Source organism: Mycteria americana, chromosome 13 (genome assembly GCF_035582795.1).
Source record: "Mycteria americana isolate JAX WOST 10 ecotype Jacksonville Zoo and Gardens chromosome 13, USCA_MyAme_1.0, whole genome shotgun sequence".
Lineage (NCBI taxonomy): Eukaryota > Metazoa > Chordata > Aves > Ciconiiformes > Ciconiidae > Mycteria > Mycteria americana.
Window position 1 is genome coordinate 11,907,082 of NC_134377.1, and position 22,655 is coordinate 11,929,736.

General features: G+C 40.0%; 3 protein-coding genes across 4 annotated transcripts; 2 read left to right on the plus strand and 1 right to left on the minus strand.

The window, feature by feature from the left end:
* Nucleotides 1-172: 172 nt before the first annotated feature.
* Nucleotides 173-4,758, minus strand: EIF2B1 (eukaryotic translation initiation factor 2B subunit alpha). The gene is made up of 9 exons (XM_075516624.1): nucleotides 4,605-4,758; nucleotides 4,433-4,534; nucleotides 4,196-4,332; nucleotides 3,997-4,113; nucleotides 3,408-3,520; nucleotides 2,425-2,493; nucleotides 1,323-1,398; nucleotides 997-1,122; nucleotides 173-566 (listed from the first exon to the last, which is right to left on the minus strand). Exons 1-9 carry the CDS (start codon nucleotides 4,615-4,617, stop codon nucleotides 411-413), a joined length of 909 nt encoding a protein of 302 aa, XP_075372739.1. The 5' UTR covers nucleotides 4,618-4,758; the 3' UTR covers nucleotides 173-410.
* Nucleotides 4,627-10,469, plus strand: GTF2H3 (general transcription factor IIH subunit 3). 2 transcript variants are annotated; one of them, XM_075516623.1, is made up of 13 exons: nucleotides 4,627-4,795; nucleotides 5,204-5,283; nucleotides 5,629-5,735; nucleotides 6,342-6,505; nucleotides 6,763-6,825; nucleotides 7,067-7,096; nucleotides 7,927-7,955; nucleotides 8,041-8,115; nucleotides 8,374-8,427; nucleotides 8,665-8,733; nucleotides 8,861-8,996; nucleotides 9,079-9,115; nucleotides 9,197-10,469. In XM_075516623.1, the coding sequence occupies exons 1-13, from the start codon at nucleotides 4,726-4,728 to the stop codon at nucleotides 9,264-9,266; spliced, it is 984 nt and encodes a 327-aa protein (XP_075372738.1). In that variant the 5' UTR covers nucleotides 4,627-4,725; the 3' UTR covers nucleotides 9,267-10,469. The 2 variants fall into 2 exon arrangements, with proteins under 2 accessions (XP_075372738.1, XP_075372736.1); XM_075516621.1 differs by having other exon boundaries at nucleotides 4,628-4,795; nucleotides 5,626-5,735.
* Nucleotides 10,470-10,583: 114 nt separating this feature from the next.
* Nucleotides 10,584-22,641, plus strand: TCTN2 (tectonic family member 2). Its single transcript, XM_075516469.1, has 18 exons — nucleotides 10,584-10,976; nucleotides 11,871-11,984; nucleotides 12,289-12,362; nucleotides 13,113-13,308; nucleotides 13,546-13,646; nucleotides 14,003-14,199; nucleotides 14,436-14,559; nucleotides 15,221-15,356; nucleotides 16,056-16,121; nucleotides 16,960-17,088; nucleotides 17,379-17,456; nucleotides 17,785-17,865; nucleotides 18,205-18,316; nucleotides 18,716-18,819; nucleotides 19,298-19,454; nucleotides 20,143-20,268; nucleotides 20,775-20,863; nucleotides 21,698-22,641. Exons 1-18 carry the CDS (start codon nucleotides 10,619-10,621, stop codon nucleotides 21,811-21,813), a joined length of 2,358 nt encoding a protein of 785 aa, XP_075372584.1. The 5' UTR covers nucleotides 10,584-10,618; the 3' UTR covers nucleotides 21,814-22,641.
* The last annotated feature ends 14 nt before the right edge of the window (nucleotides 22,642-22,655 follow it).

Sequence of the window (22,655 nt, forward strand, 5' to 3'; positions counted from 1 at the left end):
CTCTTGTATGGTGTAGCAGGAGCTGCAGATTTCTATTAGCAGCCTTGGGCATTTTTTCATTTTGGTTTTTTTTTTCAGATACATACCACAGATCAGTAAGTAACAGCATACCTCGGAATGAGACTGAATACACTGTAAGGTATTTCATTTTACAATATCAAAATACTCCACCCATCTTTAAAATAATTTATTTTAGGTCTTTAGAAGCTGTAGTAACTTTTGGATTTTTTTTTTTAACAGTGGTCCATCCACATATAATGTTTTGCTTTAAACACTCAAGAAGGCTGATAATTACATTAATCCTTATAATGTCATCTCCTTACCATGTCCATATAACTTGTATCATCTTCCAAGTTCTTACAACTGTGATAGTCACTGAAGATGATACATCCTGTACACCGAGTCCTCTGTTACAGATAGAGTTTAATAAGTTCATCACTGACAGCTGATGGAGTTAACACACCGAGGTCTGTAAACAGTAACGTAATTAGCGATGGTGATGTGTAGTCAATCCAGGGATGCTCCTGTGTTAGATTCTGACTTGTTTTCAGAGTGTCTGCTTTGTACTAGAAGGAAACGGAGACCATTAGTTATTACACAACTGCAAGTTAAAACCTCTTTTGGGTCTCAAGCAGATGTTTGTGGTAAAACTGAAGGAAGTCAGTTGCTTTAAAATGAGGCATAGGCTGGTGCCACCTTGGATGCAGCTCTTTTATCTTCTTTATAAAGTACAATTTGTACAATGTGTATTGATTTAACTGTTTCTTGCCCTCAGCTGCTCCTGTGCCCCAAAGGAACTGCTTTAGGAACTACATGTTAGTACTATGAAAAGTTACGGCTGTTTGACGTGACTGTAATGTGGAGCAACTCCATATTATGTAAAGTAAGCTAAAGTGGAGAGATCCAGATAAATGAAGACATGCTTAGATGAAAGTTTTTGATAGACACATAAGTGTGCATCTTAGCTGGCTAAGAAGTAATTTGAATTTCTCTTACCTTAAACTTATCTGGGACGTCCTGCTGATTTAGAGGAAAAAGTCTTACAAACTTGAAACTTTCTGCTACCACATAAAATGGCTTATTCTGAGCTTTGGCACACACAGCAATTTGATTAGTGCCAATCTGTGGAGACAGATGGAAAACAACATGCAGACTCAATGCTAGCGTGACATAATATTGCCTGGTTTCCAACAATAAATAGATGTTTACTGGATAATATCCAAATAGAAAAGATTTTTCAGAAAGCCTTAAATTCTTTAAAGAAACCAAACTTTAAAAGTCTAGAGTTTACAGAATGATGTAATAAACTCACTACCTATTACCTTGTTAATAATGCCTCCGCTTTCAACTACACCTTCAGCACCAACTAACACCAGGTCCACTTTCTCCATAATGTAGCTGTTCAAAGGGGGAAAAAAATCCAAGTCTTACTGGGCAATATGACAAATAACTTGCTGAACAGAACAGAAATCAGTAATTCAGACAGTCTTTCACTTTTCTGAACTAGTTTCATCTACCTATGTAAGCCCATGTGCGGTTACACATCCTTGGAGTGAGCTTTCATCTCCTTCCCTGGCAGGAACATTAAGTAACTGTATTTTTTCCAGCCACAGCTGACCTTGGCAATTGTGTAAATGCTGGAAGAAGTTGAAATCTGACTAGGAATGATACTCAGTTACAGGAACATGGGTGTCTATGGTAAGATACTCCCTACACAGTGAAGTGTAACTGCACTGTGATAACCTTGGCCAAATACATAGGATGCTCCTCATCTAATCCCCCTTTCTTGACATCCCTCCAATGTGTTTTGTTAATTGAAAATACAGATCTAAAAAGAAAACCATCAACTAAGTGATCTGAATAGATTTAAGGTGTTAAACAGAACTTGCGGACTTGTCCACTCAAGCCGCTATCTTCCCTAAATCAGAGGTGCCTTGGTAAACAGACTGGTATGTATGCTCTTAGAGGCAGTCTTTCAGGCATTTTGCAGTTAGCAAGAACTGAGGTTCAGATTTATTATAGTTCTTTCTTTTCTCATGCTTTGGACTTATACTAAGCAGTGGTAATTTAGCAAATAGCTTAAGAAACCCCCAAATGATAACATGTATGCAAATTAGGGGGAAAAAAGTAGGTTTTTTGCGTAGCACTTCAGTTTTCTGGGGTTTTTTTGCAGATATCCCCAAGTTCTACACTTAGGTCTGACTCCATTTTTCATTCTAACATGTAAACATCAAATACTTGTTTTGTAGCAGGCGTATTCTCCTAATTGTGCACCTAAAGGTGTAACTTGTTTAGCTTGTTTGACGACTATGACAAACTAAGCAACAACCTCTGTAGTTTGAGCAAGCTTCTAGGAAACTTACATATAACACTATCAGCATAAAATTGTGATGAATAATATTAAGATTTAATGATCAGGCTTACCCAACGGCAGCATCCAGAATCACAGTCACAGGAATGTTCAGCTTCCTCAAGGCTTTTGCCATTTTTTGCCTATTAAAAAAATGCGTTTGAGGCTTAGAAGTCTTTTCTTTAAAGACAATGCTAGAAAAACATTGTCTGAAAGACTGAAACCCATGACTGCCCATGTTCCCTTGCCTGTAGTTTTGGTTTATGATGTACCCTCTAATAGAAAAGAAGTTCTTCTCTAGAAATGGAAACAAACAGATTACAATAAAACCAACAAAAGTAAAGTCAGTTTGTTTTAGCCGTCAGGAATTACAGCTACAGAAAGATGAGTTGGTGAACTATTATTAAGATGAGAGATTACTTAAACTGTCTCAGCTTTTCCATCAACAGGGTGTAAGAAACAAGAAATAAAGGATTGGGTGCATTGCTAGAAGTTATTTCAGTGAAGCTGGAAAATTGTATGTACTTTACTTAACATCCTTGATTCTAGTGAAAGACTGGTTAGCAACATGTATTATCCAGTATGTAGGATTTATTACTTATACAACAGTGTATGCTCTGAAGAGGGAAAGCTTGCACTCTTGCTATCAGCAAGACACTTTATTTGGCATCTTCAAACAACGTTGTTAGCTAAATGTTTTACTTTGCTACGCTTAATAGAATACTGATTATTTTAGCCTACTTTTGAAACAGACAACTAGAAATCAGTTGTCTCCCATTTCCCCAGGAAAATATAGGTTGCCTGGCACTGACTGAAAGTTTGTAAACCTTTGAGGAAAACCTAGGTAACGCTGCTATTAGAATATTTAGTATTGCAAATTACTTGCTAATATTGGGTTCTTTTTTACTTGTCCAGAATAGTGTGATATTATTAGTGACAGTTATAATTTAAAATGCTGCAAACAAGCCTACCAGCTTTTCTTAAGGTATGACAGATTTGATGCTAGCTGTAACTTACCCTGTTAACCAAGATAAAACACAAATTAATGAGTACTTGCCCTGCTTGATCTGGCTGTGATTCAGTGACGTAAACACTGAATCGCTTCTTTGACTCAACAGCTGCTTCCAACACTCTGAGGACCACTCTTGAGTAGGCGTGTGTCAATATTCGCTGTCAAAAAAAAAAATAATCAGACATTACTTTTTGCTGAGCTTTGGGAACCTTTACTTTTGTTAAAGGTGTCACGGCTTTTACTTCACACAACTGTCCATCGACGTTAAGTAATAATATATGTCACTTGTATCCTACAAATCATAGGATAGCTGAACTTTATGTGGCCTGCCATGATGCGGCCACGGGGTGATGATCTAGTACTTTAAATGGAAACTTGAAGTTGTGACTCCTCGGCACCTCTTAGAAGTAGACCACAAGTTAAAGTTGGATTGCATGGAAACTGAGGTAGGGCAGAAGACGAGTCATAATAAAATAAAGCGATGGGTGATGTTACGCCTATGTACTTGCAGAAGCCACCATCAGACAATGCTGTTGTGAATGTTAATAAACTTTGCTGCCCTCCCCTTCTGTTTTTCCATTACTGCAAGCAGCAGAGCACCAGAACAAGAGTGACCCTGCCTTGGCCTACTTACGGCACCATCTCTGATGAACGGATGACACAGCTTGGCGATTTTGTTCCTCGAGAGAGAGACCTTCCTGAGGAAGATCTCCCCGCGCTCGATCATGATTTCCTTGCACTTGGAGTAGTCCTGGAAAGCACAGCGATGCCTGCTGTGAGGCTGGAGGGTCCCCCAGCAGGCACCAGGCCGAGCAGGGGGCAGCCACCCTTACCGAGTACTCCAGGGAGGTGAGGCTGATGAAGCGCAGGAAGAGCTCCCCGCCGGAGGAGACGGCCACCGAGGAGTCCACCCGTGACAGGGTGTTGATGGCGGCCAGCAGGCTGCTCCTCAGGCCCTGGATAGTCTCCCCTGCGGGGAGGCAGAGGTGCGCGGTCAGGGCAGGGCTGGGCCTCACCGACACGGGCCTCGCCGTGAGGAGACCCGGGGCAGAGGGGGGACCCGGGCTCACCTCGGTCCTGCTTGAGGAAGCCCAGCAGCGCGCGGATGGCGGCCACGGCCGAGGCGACGTCGGGGTCGTCCCTCAGCTGCGCCTTGAACGTCTCGATCAAGTCTGCAGGACAGCGGGCGCGTCAGTCTCGGCCCGGCGCTGCCCCGCGCCGCCCGCCCCCCGCTCCCCTTACCGTCCGTGCTCATGGCCGCGGCCGCTCCGCTCCCCGGCCCGCCCGGCCGCCACCGCCGCCACACCGCCCGCCTCGCCTGGGCGTGGCGCCGTTCGCGTGACGAGACCCGCTTGGATGACGTATGCCGTACCTTGACGTCATCTCCGGGCGCCGGGAGCAGCTGGTACCTTTGGCTGGCGCTATGAGCGCGGGTGAGGCGGCGGGGTCTCGGGGAGCGCTGCGGCGCGGGGTGGGAGCAGCCGGCGGGGCCGGGCCCCAGCGTGCCTTAGCCCTCGGGCAGGCCGGGCTGCGGCTGCTCCGGCGTCCGGGTTCCTTCGGGAGAAGGCGGAGCGGAGGCCGAGAGCGGGGCTCTGGGGCACGGCTTTATCGCACCTGTGTCTCCTCAGTGAAGCTCTGCCAGGCCCGTGGGGCAGCCCGTGCCGCTCCGTGGCGCCCGGCCGGCAGGTTCCCCGCGTTAGCGCCGCGGGCTTGGCCCGGCGCCGGCTCCTCTGAGCTCCCAGCGGTACCGGGCGAGCCCCTCTGCTCGGGGGCCTTCAGTCGCTGCTGTTCGGCGTTTGCACGGAGCTTGGAGTGACGCTGCTGTGTTGTCACTTTTTCAGATGATGAGCTGAGCCTGCTGGTCATCGTCATTGACACCAACCCTATCTGGTGGGGAAAGAAGGCGCTAGGAGAAGCTGAGGTACGTCTTCTGGGTGTTGGTACTACTGATGGTGATTTCTGAGGGAAATAATTTTTTTTTATGTTAGTAAGTAGCCAACAAATGGGATTAGTCTTTGATTTCTGAACTATGCTAACATTGTCTGCTAAAACAGATATAATGGATGTTAGAGTACTCTTAAAAATAGCTACCCGGTGTTGTGTATTTGTCAAAGCCTTTTTCTAAATGCTTCCTATTAAGAAAGGAAGCTCTTTCTGTGTCTTCAAATTCAAGTTCTTTTAACTGCAGTTATTTGAGAGATTTCTTCTAAATTACCTAACTGTAAATGTTATCGTGCTATATTTACTTTCTTCTTTTTTTCAGCAGTTCACCCTATCAAAATGCATTGATGCAGTGATGGTACTGGGAAATTCGCACTTATTTATGAATCGCACCAACAGACTTGCTGTAATAGCAAGTCACACGCAAGAAAGGTATAGTTGCTTCTTAACAGCATAAAGGTTTAAAGTGTACTTTCCTCTGTCTGTCTCCTGATTTTCTTGTTGCATTGGAGTATATAATTGAAACCAGGTTTAAAATGCATAATGAATCATTGTCTTAAAACCAGAAATTAACTAAAACTGTGTAGGAAAGAAATAATCTTGGTGCCTTACACAAAGCAACAAAAAGGCTTACAAGACAGAAGGGAGGTTTAAACAGAATTTTACTTAAAAATATATGGAGAGAGAGGATGGTAAGGATGTGGTGAGCAGGATAGTGTAAGTGGCAGAAGTTTCCTGTTTAATGGGTATTTTTCCCCAGATAGTTGTGAGTCTCAGGATCTACCCCTAAGTGCAGTTACGGTATCTATTTGCCAATTCTCTTAAGGGGTGTCTTGAGAGGGGGGAGGTGAATGTGAGTTTTACTCCATTTTGGGTTTGAAGATTGCCTGCTTTATGCAGTCGCTTTAATGTCAAAGCATTAAAATTAATTGAAATTCTACTTCAGAGTATTGCTGACTACAGCTGATTAGTTTATGGCATTTTTTTCTTACAAGGTTAAAGACAAAACATGAATACTTTGGTTTTTCTCTGTTTCAGCCGTTTCTTGTACCCTGGGAAGCATTGGGCTTTTGCAGATCTCTTTGGAGATGGTGGTAGTTCCATGGAATCAAATTGCTCTGGCAGCAAGGATGGAAAATATGAATTGTTAACAGCAATAAATGATGCAATTGCAGAAGAGATTAAAGACCTCATGACAAAAAGTAAGGAAAACAAAATTCTAGGCTTAACATGCAGAATTGCAAAACACTTGGAATCTCAAGGAGTTGTAGGAATTTCCTTTATTTTGATCATGGGACTTTTAATACGTTTAAAGTAGATGAGTTTATTATGCTTGACACTTCAGGCCTCTGCATTAATACTATTTGCCAAAGATAAAACTTGTGGTATTTGGTATGGTCAGGTTCAGCAACTGTTTTTATATATAAAAGTAACTTTTGCAACTTTTCTTGTATTGCAGCTGACATGAGGGGCCAGCAAACAGAAACTCTGTTAGCAGGATCACTTGCTAAAGCACTTTGTTGTATCCTTTTGATAACAGAATCTTCAAAGCCTTTATGTATTTTTAAGACTGTTTCTTATAATATTAATTAAGTTTTACTATTCCTGTTCTGTAATAATACTCAAAACTGAAACCTTTGCCTAATAACTGTGCATCATGCTTGTTAAAATTTGTGTTGACTAAGGTGTGGTGAATATGTGGTATGGATACTGGAGTTATTTCCAAGAATAGAATGTAGATTCCTTAATGTCAGCTAATGTAGATATCAATAAGATGAGCAAAGAGGTAAAAGGTAATGCCTTTGCTCCTGTTTTGAGTACTTGCATAAATATTTGCATCAGAATAACAGACATAAATGCGTATGTACATACAAACAAAAATGCATGTGTTTTAACACACCTCCATTTCCAAAACTGGCAATAATAGGTACAGGTTTATCCTGATCATTTGAAGTTGCCCAGCTTAAACTAGGTCTGGGTGACGATTAGAAGAAAGGACTTGGATCATTAGTCCACATTCTTATTCTGATTTTCTGTGGCATGCAAGTAAAATGAGTAAAACTGTACCTGGAATCTCTTTAGAACAACTGGAGGTTGAGAGGAACTTTCTGAAAGTCACATGATGCACAGATCCTCTTCCAAAGGGACCACCTGCAGAGCTGTGATGATAGTTAAATTTCTTACTCGGTTTTGGTCATCGTCTTGTGACTTCTGTAATCAGGAAAAGTGCTATTTGTGCAAATAGTTTTGCAAGGAGCATATTGGACTAGAATCAGCTATACATTTCAGATTACTTTAATCCGTGAGAAATACCATATAACGTGTTTCAGCCAGTGAGTTGGTAATAAGCAGCTTTGAACATTTCTTTCCTGATCAACACCTAGCTGCTTTTGGACAGTAAATGAAATGTGTCTGCTTTCATAACAAGCCTGAATTAGTCCACAGATGCTTGTCACTGGGGCTGTAAAACATTTTCATATACGTACTTTAACTGAGATGTTAGATCTAACATCTTGGATGTTAGGTATCTAACTGAGATGTTAGATGCTACAGAATTAAAAGGGCAAACTACAGGCGATAGAAACACCGTGCTCATGCATTTCTTTTTCTTTTTAATACTTAGCCAATCAAGAAATGAAATCAAGGATTTTGGTAAGAACTTCTGCTGTCAGTTTTCTTTTAGTCTTGAAATCCAGTGATATTTTGTAGGCTAACAAGCTTGAATTGTTTTATTTAGGTCATAAAAGCAGCAGAAGACAGTGCATTGCAATATATGAATTTCATGAATGTGATCTTTGCAGCACAGAAACAGGTGAAGCTGGCATTTTTTCATATATATTATCTTTTATTAATGCGCAAAGTTAACAAAATTGTTCGTTTCTCTTATGATTATGTTCTGATCAAGTGAAAGAGCTTCCCTATGGCTGTGGTGGTCCTGCAGCTGTAAAAGCATGTGCATTTATATGTGGAGTGCATTTAGAGTGGAAACAGGTCATGACAGTAACACTGATGAGGCTACATTGGTCCTAGCTGAATTTGTTTTTCATGCATTTAACCTCTTTTCTTGCAGAGTATTTTGATTGATGCTTGTGTCTTGGACTCTGATTCAGGTCTTCTACAACAGGTACAGACTTCCTATTCTTACTTGCTGTTTTTGTTTATTCATAGATAGTTGATGCTAGATAGTTTGACATATCCTAAAGGTCTCTTCTTTCCTTTGTTTCAAGAGTGGGTGTGGAAATATATATGTTCAGTGGATCTGGCAGTTCCAACATGCACGTCTTGTGCAGTATGTGGATATTTTAAAAATCCTGCTAATCTCATAAAACATAACAATCTGATCATGCTTTCTGCTTTCCAGGCTTGTGACATTACAGGTGGCATATATTTGAAAGTGCCCCACATGCCATCCCTTCTGCAGTATTTGTTGGTAAGTCATTTAAAAAAAACGTCAGTGTTTCTCCTGTGTTAGATGTGAAATCTTACTGACTTCGTTGACAAGATAATACAGCAGTACCATTCCAATTTGCAAAATATTTTTTTCTCTATTCATGCAGTGGGTATTTCTGCCTGACCAAGAGCAAAGATCACAGCTTGTCCTTCCACCTCCTATTCATGTTGACTACAGAGCTGCATGCTTCTGTCATCGAAATCTTATTGAAATTGGTTACGTGTGCTCTGTGTGCTTGTCAAGTAAGTTTATAAATATTTAAGAGTCTGATGTCTTACATTCAAATGAACTGTGTTAGTGAAAGCCAATTCCTTTATTTTCCAGTATTCTGCAACTTCAGTCCTATTTGTAGTACATGCGAGTAAGTATTTCTTCTTGTTTCAGGGGTGGGTGTGGAAATATGTTAAGTGTATCTGACAGTTCCTTTTTTATGTTGTTTCAGGACTGCTTTCAAAATATCATTGCCACCTGTCATGAAAGCTAAGAAGAAGAAATTAAAGTTAGCTGTGTAACAACATCATGTAAATACATCATGACCTCCTCCAGTAATTCCATGAAATGGAATACACGTGAGAAATTGATGGCACTTTCTATTGGATATGAAAGAGAACTGTATGCAGTGTTACTACTTGTTTCTTAAGGGATAAATATTTAAATAGTATGTTTTCTACGCAGCCCTTTAAGTAACAAATCACTGTATTACCATGTAACCTGTGCTGTTTTAAATACTAATTCTTAATTCCAGAAGTTACAGCCTGTTAAGAGACAGACCTTGTGAAATAGAAGGTATTCTGGCCACTGCAAAGTTTCACACCTCCAAGTTATTTCAAAGACAAGAAAGCCCTAATTCTTTTTGTGTGTTGGTGTAAAGGTAAGAATGACCATTTCTGGTGTGTAGGATCAGAACCTTAGCACTACGTTATTCAGGGACTTTAACTTCTTGCTAGCTTTTGCTAGCAATTTTTGGACTGAAACAGCATCAGTTTCAAAATAAATGAGCCAATATTTTCAACGTGGCTTAGAACCCACCTTTTTTTTTTTTTTCTTATAAGGATGCTAATTCCCCTGCATATGCGCTTACATGTATTCATATTCCTTTGACTGTACTGTCTTTGTGGTATTTCTTTTTCAATTGGATATATCTTCATTTACCAATAAAAAGGCCCCCCTTTGTTTAAAGTAACTTCAATAAATGCAAACTAGCTGGTTAGTCTTTAAGGTTGTATTTTGAAACTGGAAAACAAAAAATGTAATTCTATGTAATATGACAGCAGGCACACTTTTTTTTAGTATGTGGTTTTATGGCTGGCATTTGACAAGTAAGAAGAAAGACTTTTGGTGTCTTTTATGTCAGAACATGAGGGTATGCTGCGTACTTCTGAACATGGCTTTGGTTTAAACAAACAAACAAAAAATCTCCCACTTTTAAAAGGTAACTGTATAATTTGGTGGTTTTACTGTTGCTAGTAACTGATGTTCTCCTGAAAGGAATGCGGAAGAGTAATTGTTTCCTACATAGAAAAAGACAAATTTCTTTTTCCAAGGTGCGTACAGGAATTTATGTCGTGTTTTGATAATCACATCAGGTTTTTTGTCAGTGTAACAGTTGTAGGAAGTGCCCCATCTTTTACGGGCTTGTTTGATTGCCAAAATCCATTTTTTTGAAGGCTGTATTTATAATTTACTTTGTATAAAACGTTTGTAATAAAACCTTTTTCAAATGTGGTTAGATATTGCTATAATAACAGATATTTTTAAGGGTGAGCTACACGGCCTTCTTGCAATTCTATTGTGTAAAAGTGTAACAGTATGATCCACGAAGTGCCGGAGGGAGGATGCGGTCTGTGTGGAGTTAGGTGAGAAGATGAGGGGCAGACGTGTCTGGGCGGTCTTGGTTGATCCCGCTTTCGGCTGTGCGATCGCTGCCGTGAGAAGGGGGACGTGGGGCAGCCCAGCCGGGGTGTGTGACCGGCCGCAGGCTCCCGGTGGCCCCCGCAGGCTCCCTGCGCTCCCCGCTCGCTTTCCCCGAGAGGCAGCCGCGCCGCCGGCAGCGCTTCCCGCCCCTTCCCGTTGCCATGGCGCCGCGCTGTCGCCGCAAGATGGCGGTCGGGCGGCAGCCGGCTCCGCGGCTCGGCCCTCCGTAGACGCCATGGCGGCTGCTTTCTTCGGGGCGCTGCTGCTGCTGGCGGCACCTTGCCCCGGGCAGCGGGCTTGGGACGCCGGTGGGTGGAGGGTTTCAGGTGCCGCGATGAAAGGCGGCTTCCGGGGGGCGAGGGAAAGGCGGCTGCTGAGGGAAGGGGGCCAAAAGGGCGGCCGGGGGTGAGGGGGTCGGTTTGCGGCGGGACCTTCCCTGACTGGCTAACGGTGGGGCCTGCCCGGGCGGGCATGAGGGCAGGCCACGGAGGCCCCGAGGGATGACGGGGGGGGGGTGCGGTGTGGGGTGGTGTGTGTGTGTGTGTCCCCAGGGACTAGGAGGTCGTGGGCCTTTGGTGCCCCAACCCGAAGGTGCTGGCCCTGGAGGGTCCTGCTACTGCTTAGCACTAGTGGAGGTTTTGGGGGGGAAACGTGGAGCTGCTTCTGTTGGACTTTTCAATGTTGGTAAAGTCTGTAAAGGAAATTCTAGTGAAACTCCCAACTTGGAGCCCTAAACTTGAAACTACATCTACATGCTGAGGGCAGTAGTCCGCAATTACTGGATCACAGGTGGTGGTACACCCCTGATGCCCTTCATGGTTGCAATAAATTAAAAAGTGTAAACTGAAGTCAGCAAGAGATGCTAAATATGTTGCCTGACCTGTGTAGTATCTGCATGGGCCAGTAAGTGCTGCAGTCTCCTGCCATTATGTTATTCTACTGCGTGTTTACTGAGCATCTTGGAAAATGTAAACTTGCAGTATAGAAAGCTATGGTGAACCCACTGCTCTAGCACTTTGCAAGAATGTAAATACAATCCTGTACTAGGCATCACAAGATATTTTTATTCTATTTGTGACAATTTAAAGTATAGGAAAATAAGAATCTAGCCTAAGTGTAAGACCTAAATATGTCTTACAGATGTTACCTTTTTCAGTTAGTGTGTGTTAAGACTTTTTTCTTTCTCTCTTTTTTTTTTTTAGTCTTTCAGCCTTCGTTTATCCATATGTCAGGGACCAGAGTAAATTCATTTTTTCTTGGAAATTCTTCAGGAGTTAATTTTTCTATAATTTTAAGTCCTATAGATGAAGAGACAGGTAAGAACATTTCACTTCCCCCCCCTTCACCCCTGTAAATAAATGTTTGAATTATTAATATTTTTTTGACACTAAATTTACCGGAGAAACAGCAATGCGCTTCATTTAGTGCTTTAATAGTTACTGAAATAGGAACTTCAAAGGAGTTCTGCTGATTAAGCCCTTAGTCCTCTGTTGACTCCTTGTCAGCTGGGCCTGAGGGTATGCCTACTTGAAGGCACAAGAGGCATTTAAATGTACTTCTTATTTTCCAGTCTTTTCTAAATGACAGTGGAATACTTTTAAAATTTTTATTTTGATATAGGAAAATTGCAACTTGCAAATTGCAGTGGAAGTAAAAGAGCTGGTGATTGGAATTTGAATGTAACACCTGGTATGGTATGTAAAATACTGATTCTTCCCTAAAATGGGAAGGATTGAACTGTCATATATTAAGGGCTATTGAAATATTAGCAAAATGTTAATGTAGTAACAATGTAGTTTGAATGTCTTGCCCTTGCCTTTTTTTCCTTGACATATCCCTTTGTGTGGATGCCCTTGCTGGAGTTTGCTGAGGTGCAGCTTTGACACTGGTTCCTTGTTGTCGTCCTCCTCTCCAGAATTGCCTGTACTTCCTGCCTGGCTGTAGCGTTTGAGACTGTTTCAGCTCTGCTGGAAGGAGCTAATAGAAATAAACAAGTAATGGTTTTGTACAGCATGAGCTCTGGAACATCTATATTTATTGGACTTGCCTTCAGTGTTATGTTATACATAATTCCTTAGGGGTTTTACAGACTCTGCAGTCATTCCAGTTTTCAGCTGAAGGGAGCTGTAAAAACTGAAATTCACTTTTTGATATTTGTTCTTTTCTTTAGAATTGTGCATGTGATTTCTGAAGTAACTTAATCTGTGTGCATGCCTTAAAGAGTTCTGTGTACAGTTCATATCCTCACTGTATGCGCATATCTCAGTAGCAGACCCTTTGTCATTCCGCTCAACAGAAGTCCGATTTTATATAGGAATAATATCATTGCATTGTAGTGCTGACAAAACACAGCGGTACTGAAACTTCTCTTTCAGAAGCTGATGAGCGGTATAAATAAGAGTAATTTAATACAAGCTGCCAAACTTTCTTTTGCATTTTTTCAGAACACTTCCAAAGTGACTATAAGCTTGACTAGAAATCTGCAGTTGTGTTTGCCCAATGCCACTGACTGCTGCACAACACCTCTCTGCGTGGTTGAAACACTTCAGGTTTTAGCTTGCCATGATTCAGTGGTGTTGGCGCACCTCCTGATTCAAGCTGAAATATATGCCAACTCTTCCTTTACAGGAAATGTGTCAGGTAAGTGTTTAGATATGCTAAAGAAGAAATGGCATTTTTGCTGCTCTTTCCCTCTACATATGAAAAAAAATTGGGATTTGGGTAGCAGTAAGAGATACTGAATAATCATTAGTGGAATTTAACAAAAGGTGTGTATACAGTCAGAATAAACTGCAATGTGCATGGTCTATTTAGTTCGATTCCAGTCCATTTAATCTGATTTCCTCTTCTTTTTTTTTTTTTTTAATTATTTTACAGAAAATGCAACTCTCATCCCAAACCAGGTGTTTCAGCCACTGGGCTCTTGTCCCTGTGATTTGACAGCTGGAGCTTGTGATGTTCGTTGTTGCTGTGATCCGGTACTTATTTCATATTAAACTTTCGTTAAGTGTTTCAAAATTTCTAGGCTCTTTCTGTTGACTGGGGAGAGAGATACTGAATGCTTCAGCCTAGATGGGGCTAGAGGACTTGTCTGGATTTTCCAGTATTTCTAGTAGTAAATATGACTTCTCTCTCTACAAAATCGGTTTGATTTACCCGTAAGTATAGAATCATAGAATAGTTTGGGTTGGAAGGGACCTTTAAAGGTCATCAATCCAACCTGCCCTGCAATGAGCAGGGACATCTTCGACTAGATCAGGTTGCTCACTATGGCTATAGTGCCTATGGTAATGCAATTACTGTGCTAAAAAGTGACTATTTTTTTCCCTTTCAGGAATGTACACCAGACTTGAAGCAGTTATTCAATGAATCATGTTTCACTGGAGTGTTTGGTGGGGATGTAAACCCACCTTTTGATCAGCTGTGCTCTTCTCAGTCAATGGAATATACCCCTGATTGGTTTCCCTTCCTTTGTGTACAGTCTTCTCTTAACAATACACCATTTCTTGGCTACTTTTATCATGGCTCTATGTAAGTCTTAAGAAAATTTATTTTCTCAACACAAGCATTAGGCATGCTACCAAAAAATATAACCTGTTTTTATAATGAAAATTATTTTGAAATTGGAATTTTAGGGTGTGAACTTTAAGTGCAAACGGAGAAATGTCATTGCTACTATATGAGAACATGGGACATGAAAGCAGATGTATAATTATTTGTATGAGGTAGAAAGCAAAGCATTGTTTAATTTTTAAACTTATTTGCAGTTCTACACCCAGAGTTCCTCCGTTTAAGATCCCTTTACAAACTTCTCCTGGGAAACTTTTCACTGGTTACAGACAAGGAGATCCAATTATGACAGAAGAAAATGAGTATTTTACCATTCCCCAGGTAATTGCTTCATGGTTAGGAGCTTTTGGTTCCTCTTGGTTTGTTTGATATTCTCCATATATCCCACTCCTTATGGCTTTGTAACCAGATTCTGCAACTTGCTGTTGTGAAGTGGTGGAATGTATTTTTCACACACACAAAAAAAAACCGAGCACAAAATCATTATTAAAAGTAAACATTATCCATCCTGATACCCCTGCCCATCCCCCCAAGTGGTAAAGTTTTAATTATTTCAAGAGGTAAAAGCAAGCTTGGCATCCCAATTAATAGTTTATGGCTTATCATATTTCTGTATTGTTTGGTTTGCCTGCTGCATTACTGAGCACTATAGTTTGTTTTTCCTTTGAATCTTAGTCACGTGGCTGTACTTTTTTTGAATTCCTTTTGCATTTTAGAGAGACTCGTTGGTTATAATTATTTTGACAAATTAGGATGAAGCCATACTGTACATTGAAACCATTTTGAAAGCCGTACTTTTTAAATTTCAACCTCTCTCTCGCTACAGATTGAGGTATTTTGATAACATCAGATTACTTGTTTGCCAAAGTGTCATAGGGCTGTAGTACATACTTGGAGCATTTCACTAACAAATAGTCTTAAAATGAAAAGCAAAGGGCTAGAAAAGGGTCCAACATACTTATTTCTGTTGAACTACCTGCAGCAATCCATGGCTGGACAGTGTGTTGGAAATGCCCCCATAGCATATCTCCAGAACTTTGATGTCAAATGCCTTACCAATCTAGCGTCTTACAAGGAAGGACTGCCCCATGACGTGAGGATAAACAGTGGTACTGGAGGTATGCTGCATAAACCCTAACAGAAATGTGTTTTATGTTTCTTGGAGCTGCTAGAACAGAACAAACCCAAGGGCTGTTAACATGGTAGCTACATCTAATATCTTTGTTATCGGTGGCTGTAGTTCAGCATTTGGGGATGTTCTATTCTTGTTTCTGATGACCTGCCAGCAAATGTCCCGCTATCTCCCAAGATTTGGGATATAAGAAATAGTGGGATTGGCCTTTGTTTCCCATTTATCTGTTTCCGGTGACTTGTACTGGTTATGGCTCCATATGACAGAACAGAGCATCTCTCCCACTTTCTATTTTCAGACAGTTGCAGAGCCCTTTTTCTGTCAAGAGGGTGCAGTATCATCATTTTAGAATCAGTGAGATTGGTTCCTTTCTGCATTACAAAACCATATACTTATGAAGTGTCCTTCTGGAGTTGGAGATAATATGATTACCAGCATGAACAGAATTTATTTTATGCTACGTAATTGTCTAATTTTGTTGATCTGTATTACCTTTGTAAGACCCAGAGATAACTAGCTATGCTCTCAAAATACATAAACTATTTGGTCCTTTACCAAAATTAAGTTTCTAAATAATTTTCTGCTCCATTTTCATAACAACAAGGATTGCACCTTGGATGTCAAAACAGTACATCTGTCTCTCTTCTTAGTCAGGATTACTGCAGTGTTTGTTTTTTATTCTCAGACTTCATCCAACAAAACGTCATCTATGGGACCATCACCGACATGGGCAAATTCATCACTGAAAGTGGTATGTCTCTTTCATTTAATAAATATGTTTCTTACCTAACCTGGACTATATAAGAAATAGATTATTTTGATGCCTAAAATGTTTACCTGCTGCAATTCTTAGGAGGGATCTTGCATGTTACTTAATGCTCAAAAAGTAAACTGTTTGGCTTCCTGCAAGGCAGAAAGTATTTAATTTACCCCAAGTTCATTTAAAGTTGGTCAAGAAATCGGGTCCCTTAGCTTACATTAAAAGTATTTTTTGAGAAAAACAAAACAAAGCAAAACAAAGATATAAAGAATGCTTCAAAAAAATCTCCAGGATGAACGTGTAAGTGGGATGGGCAGCTGTAAGCAGATGTATGTGTGTCTGTTTTGTAAGCTCTTGTGCCTTTTTAAGGGCTTTTTTCAGCTAGTGAAGCAGTTATTTGATGTAGAACAGCGGTTCCCAGTCAGTGGGAGGGTAATGCAGCACAAATAAACTAATAGAATCCAAGCTAATGTGTTTTTCTGGGCAGTGATGGCTCCCTTGGAGGGATGAGATGAAAGCAGGGGGAGTCCTGAGTCCAGAGAAGTGCATCAGCTGGTGACGTAAAGTCCAGTGCTGGGTTCTTCAGGAGAGGTTTAGCTACAAAAGGACCCAGAACTGTTGAGGTCAAAATATTGATAAGGTAGGGGATTGTACTGTCGCGCTGTCCTAATAAGATGGGAGTGAAACAGTAAAATAAATTCTCAAAAAGATGAATGTTATAATTTCCAGAATTTTGCTAGAGTTTTTAAATGTGTTCTTTTTCAGCTACAGTAACATAGCTTTCTAATTAGCAGTGCTTTTCATTATGGGCTTTTTTTTCTTCTGCCAGAAAGCCTTCATACTGCTGAGGTTCTGTGTCAAAATGTAACTTTTGCAGAGCATTATATGTTCATTTGGAAAGACAAGAACATAGAGCGAATAAATGTCACGGTCTTCCAAGGAAGTTTATGTGATGGAGGTATCACGAAATTTCTTTTACAATTTTTGATATTTTTTTTTTTCTTCAGCATGGAAATTCTGTGATAGAATCTCTTATTAAATAATACTTCTTAAAAAGAATTTCCCCTGGACTCTGGAAAGAAAATTTATGGGGCTGATTTCCATTAATTTATATTAATTTGAATCTTCTGTTACTAATGAAGCATGGAAGATTGTATCCTACATAGAGCATACTTTTTGCTAATTTACAGCATACTTCTTGCTAATTTACTTATTTAAAGGTAAAGTCATATTTTTTTCTTTTACCAGAAATACTGACACAGAGATTCACAGTCAAATTTCTGAGCTTGAATAGTACTAATGCAGCAGAACTGTTTGGGAATCCAGGTATTAATACTTTATTTTGCCTCTTAAAAGTGAAAAGAAAAAAATTTTGTACTGTACAGAGTATTATCAGTGACTATGTTTTATATCTCTTTCATAGTTCTTTATGTTGCTTCCTGTCTTAATGCACTGCCAATTGTAATAGCGGTGATTGGTGCTTAGGCTTTTGTTGTATAGATATTGATTACTTAAAGGGAGTGTATTCCTACTGTAACGGAATACACTTAAGTGTCTGTTCGTTTACTTCAAGATTGGTGACATTTATTATTAAAACAATGCTAATGCTTAAAGACTTTTATGCAATGTTCACAATTTACCCTTCTATGTTTAGGTTATCAAGTTGGAAAACCAGTGAAAGCTGCAAATATGAATGCTTCTGATACTTTAGGAAGCCTAAACATTTGGCAGCCAGGTACTGGCTTGTGAGGTTGCAACTTCAACTGTAGTTAATGCTAAAATGCTTTTCTTTTTTTTTTTTTTTTTTTTTTTTTTTTTTTTACAAATGTATTTTAGTTAAGAATCTCTTCCAAATTTTGCTTTTCTAAACTGTTCCTTAGCCTTTATTCAAACTTCAGTGAGTAAGCCTCTAATGCTTTCTTGGAAAACTTAAGTTGAATGGACTTGTATCTATATTTAAACTATACCACTTGGTGTTTTGCATTCTAATGTTTGATATTTTTGCACAAAATTGAAAGCTGGAGATCAAAAGGTTGATATAAGAAAGCTCAAGTAAGATGTTTTCATTTCATAGCTGGCAGAGGTTTATGTACGTTGGCAACTTATACACCAGTTTTATTCGGAATAGATTCACTCTCTGGGTGCATTCTAGAAGTTGGTATTAATGAAGATTGCAGCCTTTTAAGGTGAGCTACGTAGGTTGAATTGTTTTTCCCTGCATCCCTCTTGTTGCTTATTGCATGATTCTCTACAAGTGCCTACTATCAGCACTGTTACATCCTTTTTAAATGTTCATGTATGCATTTGAGCTTTCTGTGGCTGGTAGTCTCACTTTTTTTTTTGAGGGAAATTATAATAATGGTTTCACTCGGATCTCCCTGTATTCAGATGAGGATTACGTTAGGGTGGAATGCTTTGCCATTTCTTCCCTGCAACAGATAGTTCAAGAGTTCAGTTCAAGTTTGGTTTTGTTGAGTAATAATATCTTTCAGAGGAAACTGACCTTATGATACAATTATATTACAACCCAGAGTGTAGATAGTACAGATTTACTTTTTGTGCAATCTTACATTCTTATTTTGCAGAGGAAATGTAACTGAGAAATTGAATTCATTAATACAAGCTACTCACATTGGAAAGAGGGACAATTCAAGTTACAGTGATCTAAATGACTGGGTGGAAATTATACGTAAGTGAGGTTTGTGTTGTTGTTTATAGTCTAAATATGCCCATACAATGAATAGAGCCTCTTAAAATAAAACCAAAAGGTAATTTCAAATGCCTAAAGATACTGATCTGTGTGTCTGGATCCATCCATCCATATAGGTGTACACATGCGCATATAACTCAGTATGTATACAGATACTGCACTAACATGTATTTTCCTGTCAGCCTGTACACATATGACTTGGTGTTTTAGTCCTCTGTTGATGAAGTACTCTTTTTCTTTTTGTGTATTTTATATAGAGAAAAAATGTTTTTCTGTGTTCCTGTGTGATAGTTACCGGTATTTCACTGGACGGGGCTCTGAGCAACCTGATCTAGTTGAAGATGTCTCTGTTCATTGCAGGGGGGGGGCGACTAGACGATCTTTGGAGGTCCCTTCCAACCCAAACTATTGTATGATTCTATGATTCTACAATGTAAATAACTATTCTCATCCATAGGTCTTGATCCATTTAATTTTGATACCAATGTGAGCAGTGGACACTTAAAAGGCATTTGTCCAGATATTCCTGCAAACCTGAATATTCGCATAATCTTTGCTGATGTGGGTGCAGTACAAGGGATTCCCCGGCAAGAGATACTTGCTGTGCAGATCAGGTAGAGAGTTTTGCGCCTCTGGCTATCTGACAAATGTATGTTTCATTTTGAGACTTGCTTGTCTAACATATGCAGATTAAATTTTACAAACAAAAATGTTATTTTGTTACTTCTAATTTTTTACATGCCTTTTATTTGTATTTGCAGCCCAAATTCCGTTGATCACAACCAGGTTTGCCTTTCTCCCTCTGTAATGAATATAATAATAATAATAATAATAATAATAATAATAATAATATGTTTAACAGTATATAATCTTTCTACTTCACTGAAATATTAAATAAAATCTATGATGCTGCCAGTAGTAGGCATATGCAGGGCATCCCATTAGAAGAACATTTAATTTCTTGTCATGTGGTGGAAGTGACCACATTGTCCTGTGTTCTGGCTTACCCCAATGTAGAGCTCTTCTTGAGAGCTGTGGTAAATGCTTTATTCTTTCCTGAAACAGGGAATTTTCACTTTGCAAACACTCTTTTTTTCCAGGTCAATCCCAATCAAATAAATGGAATTCTGTTCCTCTTTACCTCATTTCCAGACTTTGCAAGTTCTCTCTCTGCATGGTGTTGAAAATCCAGAGATCATCAACCGCCTCCTAAATACTGTGTATTTTGTCCTTTCATGGTTATGTTTAGGCTCTAAATTTCCATTTACAGCCCTCAAGTAATAGTTATGTATATTCTTACAGTTACTCAACAGTCATATGGCAATTCCAGTGCGGGCTTATCTGTGAAAACAGCATCAGCTTTCTTCCTATCACTGCTTCTGTTCAGTTTATTAAAGTGCCGGCTCAGCCACCCATTCCAATGACAAGGTAATTTTTGTAAAAACTTCGATACTTCACATTATGTTAAGCAGATGTAATGTGAATAGTGTTGATCAAAAGGTTACTTTGGTTTGGTGGACTAGAGAGTAATAAGGCCTGGTTCAAAGATTTGTTGAGTAACAATTCTGTTAGTGACGATCTTCCCCTGGAGCATGAAGAACATGAAGGGCTGTGAATTACCCTGCAAAGTTGTAACTTGGTTTTAGTAGAAAAGCTTCTGTGTTGTTTACTTGAGTGGATAAGGGGTGCTGTGTGAGGCTCCCAAACTATCCATTGTCTGAAAATGTTCATCACAAAAAGAAACATCTGATTAAAAATGACAGAAATGGAGTAGAGGGGAGGCTCCTGTTTCCATTAGAGAAAAAAGTCATAGAGGATAATGAGAAGCTTGTGGTTTAGTTTTGTTTTTTCCTGTATGCCTTTTCACTCCGTTTTTTCCACTTGTGCTGGTGTTCTGGTACTGTAGTTAATAAACCCATTTTTTTTTTCTTCAGATTTCAGATTAATTATACAGAATTTGACTGCAATCGAAATGATGTGTGCTGGCCACAACTTTTTTATCCATTGACACGGTTTTACACAGGTAAAAATAATAAGCAGTGTGGAATGCCATGAACTGGCCACATTTCTTTGAAACATAATTAGGTGTGTGGAGTTTAGTCTGAAAGAATGCTTTGTAGTAGGGAATTAAAATTTCTCTTTTAGAAAGCATGGTCCAAAAAGTCTGTTTAATTTTTTCCTTGATAATGCATTAATTTTTTAGTTAGTCTAGTGGAAAAATAATTACTAGGAGTACTTTGTGGATAAGATTGAAATTTTGTGACTATCTGTTTGGCAGAGAGAGATTCTTTCTCACTCCCCTGTAGAGTTTGGAGGGAGGAGAATATGTCACTTTATGATACCGTTCTGTTTCCATTTCCTGTTGTAATTGTAGCATTGTCAGCGTGTGTCGTTGCCCTTGAAGGGTGGAGGGAGACACTGTTTCTCACTTTGCCAGTATGTGTTTTTCAGTCAGCCCACGAGTTCCAGTAAAAATTTGCCATATTGGTACAGTTACTTTTTAGATTACTTCTGTGTACAATTGTGGTGGATTATGTTTCATGGGAGACTCTGTAGATTAAATGTCTGGCATTTCAAAGGGCATCAAGGCACTTGGACTCTGTTCTGAGAGCTGCATGGACAGAGGCAACTGCCTGTGTTTATTATCTGCACAACCTCAGGGACCGAAGTTATACAAAGTATGAAGTTTTATAAGTACGAAGCATCTTAATTCCTTGCGTTGTGCTCCATTATTTTATTCAGGCTATGCATATACTTTAATCTGTATCTTTTGGGTTGTTGTCTGAACTAAAATTTAGCTCTCATGCTTACACTTTTTTTTTCTCTTTGTTTGTTTGTTTGTTTGGTTTTTTTGCAGGAGAACCATACTCCCAGTGTCTTGCTAAAGGCCTGTCATTGGCATTTCTTGTTTTACTTGCAGCAATTATGAGTAACCCTTGGTTTTCTAAATTATGGAATAGTTCCTTGGTTTAAAAATGTTGATGTAAAGAGAACCACTTTTGTTAATATTTGAAGTACTTTTAGGTAAAACTTATGGATAAATATTTCTGGATTTTTTAGACATTTTATATAAACATTTAAAGATACATAAAACAAATACTCTTACGATACACAGAAAATGGTTGTGTTGTTTAAAAAAAAAAAAGTAATGGAATTATTTTTAAGCGCTGTGTTTGGAGCAGCAAGAGCACAGAGCTGACTTGAACAGGTGAGCCCTGCGTGACCGCTGCACAAGGGTGAGTCCAGCCCAGAGGCGACCGAGGGGTGGGGGTCCTCCTCACAGATGGACCTTTGTCCTGTCCAGCTGCTACTCCTCTCCTGGTGTAGTGGGGCGAGGCGGCAGTTCCTTTCCATAGCAAACCCGTCGTGCCTACCTGTTTTTGGAGCAGTGGACAGATTATTCACTCTTCTGAAAAGTAATAATGCTTCAGATATTTTCATGTCTTGATCGGTAGTTCTCTTTCCCAGTTAATGCTTTGCATTGGCAACCTGTACCTGATCCGGGCTACACAGGGTGCAGCAAGCATCTGCTACTGCTTTTCTTCACATGATCAGCTGTGATGTTCAGTTTGGGATTTTCCTGTGGGTCGGCTCTTACAGTTATCTTAGTAATGTATTTTCTCCTTGACATCCTTTGACACGGAAGGAAGCCTTTCACGTGGTGGATCCCCGACTGCCAGCGCGCTGGCTTCCATCCCATTTTTCGGGGTTCGCTGTCAGTGGGAGGGTGCTCCCCTGAAGGAGCTGCCGAGAAGCAGCTCCCCGGGGCTCCAGGCAGGGGCTGCCAGCCTAACCGGCCTCCTTAGCACCGCTGC